At 44.4% G+C, this 15,377-nt stretch overlaps 2 protein-coding genes across 2 annotated transcripts in view; one reads left to right on the forward strand and one right to left on the reverse strand.

Moving 5' to 3' along the window:
* Positions 1-15,377, reverse strand: part of LOC119455352 (cytoplasmic aconitate hydratase-like) — a 607,544-nt gene that overhangs the window by 282,633 nt on the left and 309,534 nt on the right. The window lies entirely within an intron of this gene.
* Positions 1-15,377, forward strand: part of LOC119455354 (alpha-mannosidase 2C1) — a 135,494-nt gene that overhangs the window by 87,771 nt on the left and 32,346 nt on the right. The window contains exons 14-15 of the mRNA XM_049668723.1: positions 3,753-3,926; positions 13,734-13,844. Coding sequence (XP_049524680.1) covers positions 3,753-3,926; positions 13,734-13,844 — 285 coding nt within the window. The remainder of the gene's footprint in view (positions 1-3,752; positions 3,927-13,733; positions 13,845-15,377) is intronic.

Genomic DNA, 15,377 nt, shown 5'->3' on the forward strand with positions numbered 1-15,377 from the left:
TTGTTAAAAAATGGGCCTGAAGTTTAGCACGGAACCAAGAATTCCTGCACATGAGCTGCTGGCCTTGAACAGGCGCATCGCAAGGAAAGCAGAACTAGAAGACCAAGAACGGTGCCTCCTGGATGGAGTGGATTGCCTTCGTAGGACCGTCACCAAGAACGCGCCACCTTCGACAGCTGTGATCAAGAGAGTAGTATCTTTCTTTAGAGACAATGAACTTCGGTTGTTACTGAGTGACAAGGAGGGCGGGTTCGTAATAGCTCCGGCTGTTGTCTTCAACAAAAAAGCCATCCAGGCTATCGACAAGAACTTCATTCTGGCAAAGGAGAAAGCTCAGAAGGTAAAACGCAAAGCCATTTCTTTGTTGGAAAATATTGGCCTAACCAAGATCGCAAAAGATGTCAAACAATGTAAGGTGCTTGCTCTGGAAGTTTTTTTCACTGCAAAAATGCACAAACCTGATGTCCCATTCCGTACAATAGTCAGTGAAAACAACTGTTGGCAGGTTTTGGTTAGCCGTTTTTTGCAAAAACAGTTGAAGCAGCGCCTTGTCCTGTCGTCTTTCACGTGTCCGTTGTTTTTGCGCTAAACAAGTAATTATGGATTCGCACCAACTAGCCCGCCAACGCATTGTACTCCTCTATGCTCGTCTGCTGCGTCACACACTGGACAACATATTTTCTTTCTCCACCCACGACAATCTCACCTTCGCCGAGACTCTGTGTCTCGCTGAAGAAGTTCGACGCTTGGCCCGCATGCATACTCTGGCTTCGCAAGACTGGTCAAAAGCATGGTATGACAGGCACTATCGGGATGTCACCTATTCTCCAGGGGATCTAGTCTGGCTATGGTGTCCGGTGCGCAAACGTTACCTGTGTCAGAAACTTCTCTCCAACTATACGGGCCCATGCGTTATTGTTGACCAGCTCAGTGAAGTAAATTATCGACTGGCGCATCTCACCGCAACTGGACGGCGCTCCGCCTACACTGAGGTTGTGCACGTCGCTCGTCTGAAGCCGTTTACTCCGACGAGACCTTAGCCGACTTACCCGGTGGGCTGCGTCTATGAGCGGAGAAATATTACAATAAATGTAGCCGCATGAGTGGAAGACGAAGTAGTGTCAGTGGAAAGAACGAGACAGAGAAAAAGGACGTTTTTGTCCGTCTGCGGCTCGCCCTTAAGCCTGTTCAATAAACCCTGTTTCTGTCGCGTCGTAACAATATGACCGTCTGTTTCTGTGGCAGTTTTCATTTATTGCCTCAGTATACTTTTGCAGTGGCTGTGATATTTCGTTAGCTTGAAATTGTGTTAAACACACTTCGTTATTCCGAGATTCAAAATATATGGTGTTCTATGGACAAGAAGCTATATTAAGTTAAATACTTTGTTATATAGAGCATTTTGTTATATAGAGGTTCAACTATATTTTGGATTCTAGTAGGAAAGCAATAGCATGAGCTTATTTTCCTTTTTTTCTTTCTGCGTGTAGAATTTTGTGTTTATTGTTGCTGCTCGATGGAGACTCCAAGAGCCCGAATGTGTAGCAGACAAAACGATATGGGCACACTGCCCAGCCGGTGCCGGGCCACCGACCTCCACTATTCATGAGCATGCGCACATTTATTCACACAGCCGACGAATTTCCACGAATGTCAGCAGACAGCAGAATGCCTGAAAGGTGGGCAAGTTGGTTCGGATTCATGATTATGGCTGGGCAGAGTGAGTTAACACAGATGACAGAGAGGTAGAAAAAGGTATACCAATGATAGAAGGTGGCTGGGCGCATAGGGGAGGAGGAAGGGGAGCAAAGGTACAAGTCGGAGAAAAATTGAGCAGAGGGAAAAAGCAAAGCGAGGAACTTGGGCGCGCAGTCTGGCACGTCCAAGAACTTGTCCCAAACAAAGCCATTGCATGGCAACGGAGTTGGTGCTCCTACCTTACTGCATGCGCCTGGGCCGCATTTTTCTGCTTCCTACCAATGCCAGCGTACAATCGCTATCGCACTTCCTATCACTGTTTCCAGCATGTTTACTGTATACAATTTCATCATCACGCTTGCAACTGCACATCTAAAAATTCTGATCAAAAATGTTCCACGGTGTTTTCCGTGTTACCAATGCTAGGATCGGTCACTCTGACCGGTAAGCTTTCCGTAGCCCATACACACAAAAAAAAAAAAATTAGTACCATAAAAATTGGTTATCGGTCCCTTAAGCAGATTTAACTTGTTCCATAGCATAGATATGCAGCCGAGAATGTGCACATTACATACCTGCCAACGCTCCCGATTTGTCCCAGAGATTTGAATTTCGACCATTCCTCCCGATTGTAAGGACACGGCCACAAATCTCCCAAGAAACTGCTCTACCCTACCACAAAAAAAAAAGAAGTGTCATGCAGCTCGGCCATATCATAATTGCCATTGTGCACTAGGCAGCTAGCCAAAGTCAGATTTAAATGCAAGCCATTTGGTGTGTAAGCAGCAGTTTGCTTCAGATCAAGACTTGCATTGATTGAGCAGTGCGCGTAAGGCAAAGGTCTAATATGCATTGCATAATGGCCAGTTTATCAGCTTCACTGCAATACAGTATTGTTACACAGAGAAGTGTAGAAAGGGGCAATTGTTATGGGACATACTAGTACGCATTCTTTAATTGTACATGTGTGCACACATTGTCTCCAATCACAGCACCAGTGCTGAGATGTCTAACAACTGTATTGACTCTTAAGCCGTTCAGAGCTGTTTCTGACATTGTTGTGGCGATTTCAGCCTTTATTTCGACTACTTTGCGTGCCCCATATATGAGACTAATGGGACGTAGTACGCACATGATAATCACGCACGCGCGCACGCCATCTTCAGTCACTACGAGTGCCACGACATCTAACTGTACTGGAAGCGATTTAGGGCTGTTTTTCTCATTGCTGTGGCCTAGGCAAAAAACAACAATTTTCTTCGTCGTCCGGGTAAAAACAAATCAGCAGTAAGTGTAATATCTTCTTTAAAGCTGTTAAAATAAATATGCAGGTCTTTGTACACAATTTGTTCAGGCACTGTCCCAGGGTTTATAGAGGACCTTAAACAGCCTTGAGCATCACAATTAAGTTTTCAAGCCTTTCAAAATCCTTCAAGTTTGATAAAGTGGTTGATAATTTTTGTTTTATTTATAGCTAAGCCTGGTGAATTTTATTTGCCCAATTGTCTGCAAGCTTGGGGCAATCCATAACTCAAGCCAATTCAATTTGATTGGCTCCTTTACTGTGGGTAATGTATATATGGAGGAAAGTCCTCCATGTATGTATGGCACAGTTTATGCGGGTGGTAATGAAAGGAGGTTATTGGGAGTGGCTCATTTTCTAAACTTTTCTTATTTACTTTTCTTGTTTATCACCAGTAAAAAAATCCTTGCTCATTGTTCATGACAGTGTTTGCTTTCAACCTGTCAAACATTCAAACACAATGCTGCTTTTGCTTTGAAAATGTGTTGACAAGGTCTTGGATGCCTTCGAAAGCTCTTGAATTTCCTGCTAAATTACTTTCGCGATCTCTGGTGTTCAAATAAATACATTCTACCGTGCATGTTAGACTACGTTGCACACAAGCAAGGAAGCACTTCTTAAAGATGCAACATAGGCCAACATTTTGCATTAAACAAGATCCTATGTTGAGGCCAATTCCATCTGCTACATAGTGGTCCCATCTTGTAATACACTAAGTCCGCGTCTTACCTTCTTTTTCTTTTTTTATCAGGTACTTGAACCCGCTATCATTCTGGAGCAAGGTCCGCTGCAAGCAGCTGTGAGAGTGAAATTTACAGTTGGGCTCTTGAGCACCGTAACGCAGACTGTCATCATTGATGCGGTGCATCCGTACCTAAGGTTTGACACCCAAGTGGAATGGAAGGAAGACCACAAGTTCCTCAAGGTGACCACATCTTCTGCCATGTCTTATAGTGTGTGTGCTGTTAGCATAAATTGAAATGCAAACTGGGAAAAACTGGTCAGTACAGCTGCAATGCTTAATTATATTCAGGTAACCTGCTATGCATAATTACGGTAAAGTGTGACACGTTAAGTACAATGGACTCCCGTTAATTTGACTTTTGCGGGACTGCATGATTAGGTCAAATTATCCGAAAAGTTGAATTAAGAAAAGGTGGCAAAATGGACAAAACTAAATCTTTTTTATTGTTTGAAGTAGCCTGTAACATCTTTGTTTCTTGCTGTTGGAGTGAGACTCAACCAGCAGGAGGCGAAGAGCACCAACAAGTTTAAGGCGCGGCCGTTATGGAAAATTATGGAGAACAAGCTGGAACAGATGGCCTCACGGGCAGAAGGACTACTAAAATATAAAAATGAATTTAAATAAAACAGTTTCATGCCTTGAGAAGCAGCAGCACCGCCTGCTGAATTCCTTGTGTTTTCAAGCCTTTAGTACTGCCGTGTGCATGAGGGGGAGCCAGTAAAGGTGTAATTAACCAAGCGGCATGATTTTGAGTTCTAAGTGAACGAGTGTTCCTTCCATATCAGTGTATGGTTTTCTTGCCTGCTGTTCCACCCCCTGGCTATGCCACTGAAGCTTCTATACAGTAGTGACGGGATATACTGCAGTGATGCGGTATACAGCATTCGAGATATATTGTAACTGTAGGCTGAAATACAGTAGTGACTACAGTGTTCAAGGTGGTATTTTCTCACCATCTCTTACATAAAAGTGAGACATAAAAATTAAACAAAAATGCTAAACTGTACAGTAAATTTTAAGCTAAATATGTAATGAAACAAATAAACCAGGTTTGATAGCACTGGCCTTAGCACCAAAAGCAGGTAAACATCACAATGTTAAACACTGCACTTACATCTGCTGGCATTCATGTAACCCTGTATAAAAATGGCACTTTTGAAGCTGAACGCCGCCATAGAGGAGCCTTCAGTTATGACAAGATGAAGATAGGAACTGACTGATGCAATGAATCTGCAGCATAGCATAAAGCCCAACACACTAAGGGAACGCACATAATTGAAATTACTCTAAACTACATGAAACGGCCTATTTTCAAGGAAAATGCAAAAAAAACAAGAATAATATTTATACCACCTTCTCGTGGGGTCAATAGCATTGAATTTAGCACTTGTGAATTTATCAATAACAGCGTCAGTAAATTGTGTAGACTGTTCCGTGCCAAACTCACTTGGCACGAACTCTTCCTTGTCAATCTGAAAGCATCACAACAAAGGAGACCACTCGGATGCTTAGAGTGCTTTAGGACAATGGTGGGATTTCCCGTGCAAGAACACCAGTTCTTCAACGTGGTTTAACCCTTTCAGACATCACTTTATCTCGTTGATTGAAAACTTACTTTCACCGCATTTCTTGCATCTTCAGAATCGTAGACAGCTGCAGAAAAGATTTTCAATTCTTCAGTGAGTTTTGTCAAGTTTCAGAATGTGGACTCCACGTGAAAACTCACTACAGGAACATGACAAGATCAAGTATTTCGTGTATTGAAAAGCTCGAAAAACACTAATCCAGATACTTGAAAATTATGCCTGGTGCATTACGTTGTGAAAAACAGTGAAGTGAACCTGCTACATACAAAAACATACTGACACCGTGCAAGAACACCCAACTACTACCTTCCCACTCATTTTACTAAAACATTTTGCACATGTTATCCAAAATTGCAGAACGATTCCAATCATGAGTGTTTCAAGGTGTATGCAACACATTTCAAATATCATTACTTTCATCAGTGCTCTTGCTGTTGATGCACTATCTTGGTGTACAGTTGTGCACACAGCGTCTTAAGGGTTAAACTCACTGTCTCCCTACTACTAGTAACTGCATTAGAACAGGTGGAGAAAAGCCTTTCGTTTGGTGCCTGGGTTGTAGGAATTTAAAGGTAGTGCTCTGCCACAGTCACTAGCTTTTTGTACTTCACTTTCCCTACTGTCGGCCGCCACTGAAGCAGGCTGTCTTCACGTGGCAGCAGTGGAGCTTGAAGGTCATCTGACAATTCCAGCACTTCAGGGAGGGCTCCCATGTGTTCTAGGAGCACGCGGCAACCCTCCCTGACGGGCTACTTTCTGTAGCTGCCGGCAGGCAGCGACAAAAGTTTATGCTTGCACCGTCGCGGCAGCAGCTCGCATCCTCATAAACGAAGGCCAATTTGCACTTTTTTCTTAAAAACCAGGAAATTAACTGTCGCAAGTGTTGCACTATACAACATAGACTCCAAAATTAGATCTTTCTGCAAAATTTTAGCAAGAACAGGGTAAGTGCAAATTCTTTTTTCAAACACGTTAAGCGAAATATACATGTCCCTGTATTGCTTGGGCAACTGGATGGCACTACAGGTAGTTTATCAAGAGCGCAGTTGTGTTTGTCGGTGTCTTCAAAACACAGCCGCAAGCAGGACACTTTGACAATCCAGCCTCAGTCTGGTCAAAAAAGCCCCAAACTACACTTTGTTGCTTTCAGGGGCTGCCTCTTATTCACCACTCATGGTTCACCACGCTACAGAGTAGAAACTGCCACGCATTCAGTGAGCATTGTTGACCGAAAACAACACAGACGAGCAATGGCGGTTTGCTTGACGGTGAAAACTAGAGTACCATATATAGCAAGAGCATGCAAGCGAGATTCGAGAGCATGGCCAACGAAGCCACCAATCTCACGATGGTGATTTGGGGTACAGTCGCTTCAGCAACACTCGAGTTTTGAGCAAGAACACGTTCACCCGGTGATTAACATTGCGTCGACAGTGCCGTAAAAGGCTTGGTGGCAATGCATCTCGGTAATTCAATGATTAACACAAGAAAAATTACCCCTTGATGTTCCAAATTTCGTTTCTAAGGAGTTTTCCTGTCAGTGCTGATTATTCAAAAACTACCAGAAAAATATTCAAGAATGGTCATATTTCAAATACTAATCACTGTTCAAGTACAGAATTCATTATTCAAAATTTTATTTGCCCACCCCTAGCTTTTTGTGATGCAATGATATAATGGCATTAGATAAATTAAATTGCCACTCTAAAGCACATGTTGGGTTGTTTATTTAAAGGCCATATTGTGTGTGTAGCAAATGCAGAATAAAGCAGTTCTGATCATGCAACCGTAATTAGTCGCATTGGAGGCTGGTTAAGTATTCCTTAATTGATGAAGGTGATTGACATGGATAAATAATTACTGAAGTTAAGCTTTACGTATAAATTGTACGCGAATAAAAAGAAAATTTTAATATTCCCTAGGCACTGGTGATGATAGAACAGTGGCTTTTTGTCTGTATATGCTTACGTGAAAATACCTTGCACGCCTTTTTTTCTGCACATTGAAGCATATTGTTTAATAGCAGAAGATAACTGGTGCCTGCATACATTTAGCACCACAACCATGGTTGTGTTTCTAGCTGGTTCCATTTGTGTACAAGCCACAGGAAGCCATTTATTTTGCTTACATGTATAGTATTTTATGGGAGAATGGCAAGATTGCACGAAAAAAGTATCACAGGTCTGTATCACAGGTCTTACTACCGCCGTTTCGTTCAAGGCTTCTCAAGGATTGCTAAACCTCTCACGAGACTGACACGACAAGATGTGCCCTTTGCGGTGGACGGAAAACCAAGAGCAGGCCTTCACCGAATTGCTCAAACGCCTTCCATCTGCTCCAGTGCTGGCGCATTTTGATGACACCGCGGCAACTGAAATTCACGCAGACGCAAGCAAAGTAGGACTCGGGGCCATTCTGGTTCAATGGCAAGATGGCGCAGAACGTGTAATTGCGTACGCGAGCTATAGTCTCACAAAAGCAGAAGCTAATTATTCAACCACCGAAAAAGAATGTTTAGCAGTCGTGTAGGCCATCAGCAAGTTCCGACCTTACTTATACGGCCGGCCATTTCGAGCTATCAGTGACCACCATTCGCTCTGCTGGCTTGCCAATCTACGAGACCCTTCAGGTCGCCTCGCTGGTTGGAGCCTCCGCCTCCAGGAATACGGCATAACTGCTGTCTACAGATCCGGCCATAAGCATAGCGACGCTGACTGCTTGTCACGTTCTCCTATTCCCTTGGCATCCTCCGACTTGGAGCTAGATTTACCGTTTCTTGGTGTCGTTGACGTGGTGCGCATGGCTTACTATCAACGTGCAGACTCTGAGCTGCTTCCAGTCATCTGATATCTCGAAGGAGCTGATGTTGTTGTCCCACGCCCACTTTCACGAGTATTGACGTCGTATTGCCTGCGAAACAATGTCCTGTACAAGAAATATTTCGAGAGCAGCCAGGAAACGTTCCTTCTTGTTGTTCCAACGGCGCTGTGTCAGGACGTTTTACAGGCCTGTCATGACAATCTCTGTGCCGGCCACTTAGGCTTCGCGAGGACATTAGCGCGCATACAGCAGAGATACTATTGGCCACACCTGTTTTCGTCGGTTCAGTGCTATGTGCGAACGTGCCGTGACTGTCAGAGGCGTAAAGTCCAACCCATCAAGCCTGCCGGCCTCCTTCAGCCTTTGGATCTGCCTCCGGTGCCGTTCCAGCGAGTCGGAATGGACCTTCTTGGTCGGTTCTCCTCATCATCCTTGCAAAACAAGTGGATAATCGTGGCAACTGACTACAGTATCGACCACTTATAATGCAACTGCTTATAAATATAATACGTTCTTTTCAGACTCCCGTTAATTGTCCCATAGCACTCTATGTATACGCTTATCGCTTATACTAGTGCAGTTGCGGAACACGAAATGCCGGTTACAGTGCGGCTGCCTGGAAGTTCAGCAGTCAACCTAGACGGTAAACGCTCCCCTCAAGCCAGAAATATTGTATTTACTCGAATCTAACGTGCACTTTCTTTGCGATAAAACAGGTCCAAAAATTGCGTGCACATTAGAATCGAGTACGACCCTAAATCTGCATTGCCATATAGCCGTCGGCATTTCAAAATGGCCGCCACGCACGCGCGTCGAGCCTAGCTACTCTTGAGCCTAGCTACCGTAGCTTCCTCCATGTGCTGCAGTACACGTGCTTAGGCAATAGTCCACCGTCTGTCTTCACGTTCTCTGCATCTGCTTTATCAGCATGAAGTACCGAGTTCATCATGATGCCGCATTTAAAAGGAAAGTGATCATGTGTGCGGAGACGGACGGAAATCGGGCCGCATCATGGGCGCTCGGAGAATCCGAAACTTACGTTCGAGACTGGCGCATACAGAAGGAGAGGATTTTCGCCAGCAAAGCAATGCGGAACTGTTTCAGTGGACCGAAGCAGGACGTAATCTGCGACGATCCACTTCGGTGATACGATTGCCTTGGCCCTATCTTGAAACCAATCTGCGACGGGGAAAGTCCGCCGCGCAAAGTCCGCCGCGCACCGTGTTTTCGCCGCTTATAGATCGCGTTGAAGCGAGAGGCATTATAGCACGAAGGTCAATTCGCTCACCGCGCTTCGTCACTCGAGTGTTTTAACAGTTCGTTTCCGCGGTCAATGAGCGAGATGTGTTCATGTTTGCTTGTGCGCGCATGACACCGTGCTTGTTAATTTATTTAGTAAGCGAATACGGAACCTAGAGCACGGTGACAGCGACAGCAGAAATGCGCCTGGAGTGTCCATTATCGCAATAATATAGTTGTTTTGGTTTTAGTGTGGTACCACTTGTAGTGCGGATATTCGCGACTCCGGCGACTTATGTTATAAGCGGTCTACACTATATTTAACTCGCTATGCGGAGACAAAAGCTATGCCGCGGGGAACTGCTGCTGAAGTCACCAGCTTCTTCGTCCACAACATCGTGCTTCGTCGCGGTGCACCTGCTGTACTCATTACTGACCGCGGTGCAGTGTTTACAGCGGAGTTATTGCAACGAGCCATCATGCTGACGCACACCGACCACCGAAAGACCACAGCCTATCATCCCCAGACTAACGGCTTAACAGAGCGCCTAAACAGAACATTGGCCGACATGCTCTCCATGTACATTGATGTGGAACACAAAGCATGGGATGAAATTTTTCCATACGTCACGTTTGCTTACAATACCGCTGTGCAGGAGACCACCGAGTTTACACCATTCGAGCTCATTTACGGACGTTGTGTTACAACCTCATTACACGCCATGCTCCCGGTAGACCACGGAACCACAAGACACCACTGAAGAGTTTGAGAAAGCCAAGGAAGCTCGCCAGCTTGCTCGGAATCGCATCCGCACCCAGCAGAATACCGACGCCTACCGTTACAACCAGACCCGATGGAACGTCGAGTACTCACCATGCGACCGCGTGTGGGTGTGGACACCTATCCAACACCGTGGGCTCTGGGAGAAATTCTTGTGCCGCTATTTCGGCCCCTACGAAGTTGTACGCCACCCCAGTGATGTGAACTACGAGGTGGTGCCTCAAAGCTTTGATCCTGGTTCGAACTGATGCCGTCCCCATGCTGGAGTCATCCACGTAGTACGGATGAAGCCGTACTATGCACGCGAGGGATAAGCAACCCTCAAAAACTGTTTCAGCATTGTGTACATTCCTATATGTTTTTTTGTCTTTTCATGTTGGCACTCTCGCCCATAGTGCTCGCCTGCTGCACTTGAAGCGACCGGGTCGGTCGCTTTTGAGAGGGGAGCAATGACGCGAAATAAGTTGGCACGTGATGACACTGGCCCCTTGAAGCGAGAACGATGAAGTTCGTGGTTGCGCGCACGCTCGCCGAGGACCAGCCATTGCTAAAGGCAGACGTTTTTTTTTTTTCCAATCTGTCGCTGGTCAACTATTTAGCTGTACTAGCTGGGTGACAGTATGATAAAGTGGTCAATTTACGACTAAAGGAAACAACAAGTGTCTTAGTTGGGTTAATATGCAAAAAGTTAGAAGCACACCACTCCGCGACAGAATTCACATCTTCCTGTAATAATTCACAATCCTGCACTGTTTCTATTTCACGGTAAAGCTCAATATCATCAGCATACAAAAGGAGACGCGAATGACGCAAACATTCTTCAAGATTAATAACAAAGATATTGAAAAATAATGGGCCTAAGATAGACCCTTGCAGAACACCGGAAGTTGATTCATAAGGCAAAGAGTATTTAGCACCAACGCGAACATTTTTTAATCGAGTGGACAGGTAGTCTTTAATCAGTGTGCACAGGCTGGTACTAACGCCGTAAGTCAGCAGTTTATGGATAAGAAAGTCATGAGAAACAACATCAAATGCTTTTGGCAGGTCGAAGTATACTGTGTCTAACTGCCTCCGATTAGCACAGCGGGTCCCACAGCATTGAGAAAAGAAACAAGGCTTGTTTCTACAGACCTGCCTAGAACAAAGCCATGTTGGCATACATTAATCTTATGCTTAAAGAAAAACGACAGATGTGTAAACATCGCTATTTCAAACACTTTTGCAAACGGAGACAAGAGGGACACGGGGCGATAATTTTTTATATTGCTCACGCTGCCACTTTTATGAATTGGCACAACTATTGCATTCTTCCAACAAGAAGGAAACACACTCGTACGCAAAGCAAAATTAAAGATGTGCGTAATGAGAGGAACAAAAATAGAAGAACAACATTTGATAACAAAACTTGGTATTCGGTCGTAAGCAAGAGAATGCTTTGGTTTTCAACTTACTTACGGCCGCCGCGATATCATGTTCTGAAAAACATGAAATGTTGAAATGGTCACTGAAGCTATACTGCCAGTCACCAGTGCTAGGAGCATGCGCTGTATTTAAGAAAACCGAGGAAAAATGTTCAGCGAATGCATTGGCGATATTGTTGCAGTTTCTAAGAATGCCACGAGAAGGATGATTTATGACATTAATTTCGGCCCGCTCAGAACTGTGATCTTTTACATGGGTCCAGAAACGTTTGGTATCGCATTTTATCCGCTCTTCAACAAACTTAATGTATGCATCACTGTCTCTACGCATTACGCGTTTCACCTCGCTTCGCAAGGCACTAAATTTTTCGTACCACCCCGATGATTCTGTTTTCTTGAACTTCCTATGGTACCTTTGCTTTTTACGAAGTAAACCACGCAATTACCTAGAAAACCATTTACGATAGCGTGCAGGGCAAAACTCTTTGCAGTGAATGAAGGCTTCCAAAGCACATTTTACATTATCAATAACCATGCTAACTGCTTTTTTGACATCTGTGGCATGGTACAATTCAGACCAGTCGGCATCATTCAAATAATGGTAAAGACCGTTCGGAAAAACAAATGAGTTAACAGGCTCGCTCGACACATGAATGCCTCTAGAAAAAGTGCGAATTCGAGGGGAACATGCCAATGGTCAACAGGTACTAACTAAATCGCTAACAGCAACAGAAAACTCAGCAACACAGAAATTAGTCAGAATCATATCTAATACATAAGCAACAGTAACATCAATGTATGTACCACTTTTTTTTTTTTTTGCAAATAATATGCTTTCAACCTGAAGCATAATGCAGAGAATCAAAAAAGGGCTTAAATTACCACTGTCTCATCTGTAATGTTGTATAAAATGTTATGTTTTGCATTGGTAAATAAGAACATATCTGAGAATGTGTCACCTGATTCCAAATACCAGCTGTGTGGAGTAGCCTGTGCCCTCATTGAGCAGCGACTTGCCGATTTAATTTTGCTCACAACTTTCTAAGTTAGGAAGTTGGGGCGCATTTGCTCTCTGAAATAAAAGCTCGGGCACTATTTTGGGTGGTTGTAGCGGGGCTTCCTTCTTTTCCCTGAAGTGTTTTTGATAAGAGACGTGATAGGCAGTTGCACATAATCCTTATAATTGCAGGATGCATAAATGTGTAGCTGGCACTGCAGCACTTCATGCTTACTGTAAGCTTGTCAGGTCTGCGCGACACATATGCTCGTATTCCATAGAAAACAAAATTTAAAAAATAACAGCACTTTGCAGGAAGGCTTACATGACAAATCCATGTAACCATCATCATCTTAGTGCCATGCTGATAGAAACAATAGCTTGCGCTGTTGCCATGATCAATATTCTGAGCAAGTACAGGAGATACAGAAAGGGTGTCGCTATCAGCCACATTTTTTAATTGACATAATCATAATGCAGTCTGTCTTAAAATGTTTGTAATGACCTACGTTAAGTTAAGTTAAGGACCGCACAAAGAGCGATGGAACGAAAAATCTTAGGACTAACGTTAAGAGACAGGAAGAGAGCGGTGTGGATCAGAGAACAAACGGGGATAGCCGATATTCTAGTTGACATTAAGCGGAAGAAATGGAGCTGGGCAGGCCATGTAATGCGTAGGATGGATAACCGGTGGACCATTAGGGTTACAGAATGGATACCAAGAGAAGGGAAGCGCAGTCGAGGTCGGCAGAAAACCAGATGGGATGATGAAGTTAGGAAATTTGCAGGCGCAAGTTGGAATATGCTAACGCAAGACAGGGGTAATTGGAGATCGCAGGGAGAGGCCTTCGTCCTGCAGTGGACATAAAATATAGGCTGATGATGATGATGATGACGTGCAGATCGATTGAGTTCAAGTGGTCTCGGCAGCTAAGCTATGCCTTCTGACATATAGAGCGAACATAGTGCTAGTGTGTCATAAGCTTAGTGCATTGTGCTGTTAGTGTTGCCATGGGTAAAAACTGTATGAACTTCTTTTGCGATATGTAGAGTATGTTTCCTTGTAACATCTAGCAAGAGCAGGGGCATTAAGTGCTTCTGAGATCTAATTTTGTTGACCACCGTATGTCCTGCTTCAAGGTTGAATTCCCAGTCAACATCTTGTCTCGGTGGGCCACGTATGAAATCCAGTTTGGGCATGTGGAACGACCAACCCACTTCAACACATCGTGGGACTGGGCGAAGTACGAGGTATGCCTTGACTTAGTTGGTAGTACGTCATCTTGAAGGCTCTTTTTGGTGCAGTGCAACTATTAGTACATGGATGCATTAAAAAAATGAAAGACGTGCGCGCAGCGCTAACTTCCAACAACAATGTTGGGAAAAACTGACCGAAAATGCCTTCAACCTGGAAGCATTGGTAGTGTTCATTCAAACATTCAATTGCTTTGGTCAGTCATGAAAGGCCGTGCAGCGGAAAAACAGGAGATGTTTATTTCCATTTGTAAGAAAATCATAGGTGGCCATGAATAATAGTAATGATAAACAAAATTTGCTTGACAGGGTCTGAGCTGTCCTCTTAGGGCAAACACTGTCTATACTTTTTTTTCTTCTTTTCTGTTCTGTATAAGAAAGCCTGTCGCTTATTGTTTCAATGAAAGAAAAAAAATGTGATAAACATATGTGCACATTTACGTGCACACACATTTCCTAAGGCAATTCTCTGTAAAAATAAAAAGCTTTGGTTGATCCCTCTTATATAGGAATCGGTATAGAACACGAAAGTGAAACGTGTCTTCACAGAAGTAGTGTAATGTTTATTGCACATTGATATATAATGTCTATTGGTGTTTTGTGGCTAAAGCGCCCTTAGGCGTTGATGCACCCACGCTGACGCCTGGTGGCACGTCTCCTCCATCACGACTACCAACGTCGATGACCATGAGCAACCGTCGTGCATATGGAAGCTGCACTACGCTGCACACGCTAGCACAACGCGAAAGACGAAGCCCGTAACTGACACACTAATACAACGCGCAAGACAAAGCACGTAACTGAATCGTCACCGAGTCAAATCAGCGCGTACAGCGCGTCGTAATTGCAGCCTCCGCGATCAACTTCAGAAACATTTTCAGAGCTAATTGCGGAGGCCACGCTCCGCTGTGCTGAGTACGGTGAACGCCACTAGTGCTTCTTGATGCCAGCGTCCCTTCGAATGCTGGCATCGAGGCGTCGTAGTGCTGAGACCACCGAAGCGTTCACTGTCGGTGCGCGTTAGTGTCATAATGCAGTACTTCTCTTTTCTGCTCGTAGGCGGCGGCACCGCCCCGAGCAAGAGCGCGGGTACACGGAGGAGTGTTAGATATATAAGGCGCGTCTGTGTAGCTCTCTGCAAATGCGTTTGTGGCGCAATGGGTTAAACGCTCGGCGATCTCTCGTCGCGGACAGAGAGGTCGTGGGTTCGATTTCCAAATTTTGCATGTTTGTGGAACTTTTTCTTCTGGTTTCTTTCTTTGTATTATGTTCTATGACGTATTTCCGTGACGGAAATACGTCAGTGAAGTCTTGGTGAACCCCGGCATAAAACACTTTCGTGTTAAAAAAAAAGAATACATACAACACTTACGTACTTGTACATTAACATAAAGAATCAAGGTGTGAAGTCGTAGGTATATAGTGTGGGCTCGCTCTACATCTCTTCGCGCGGCGTCGGTAAATCACCCCAAAAGAGGGCTTCACGACGAGGCGCGACGGCGTGCGGCGATAGACCCACCGCAGGTTCGA

This window comes from Dermacentor silvarum, chromosome 6 (genome assembly GCF_013339745.2).
Source record: "Dermacentor silvarum isolate Dsil-2018 chromosome 6, BIME_Dsil_1.4, whole genome shotgun sequence".
NCBI lineage: Eukaryota > Metazoa > Arthropoda > Arachnida > Ixodida > Ixodidae > Dermacentor > Dermacentor silvarum.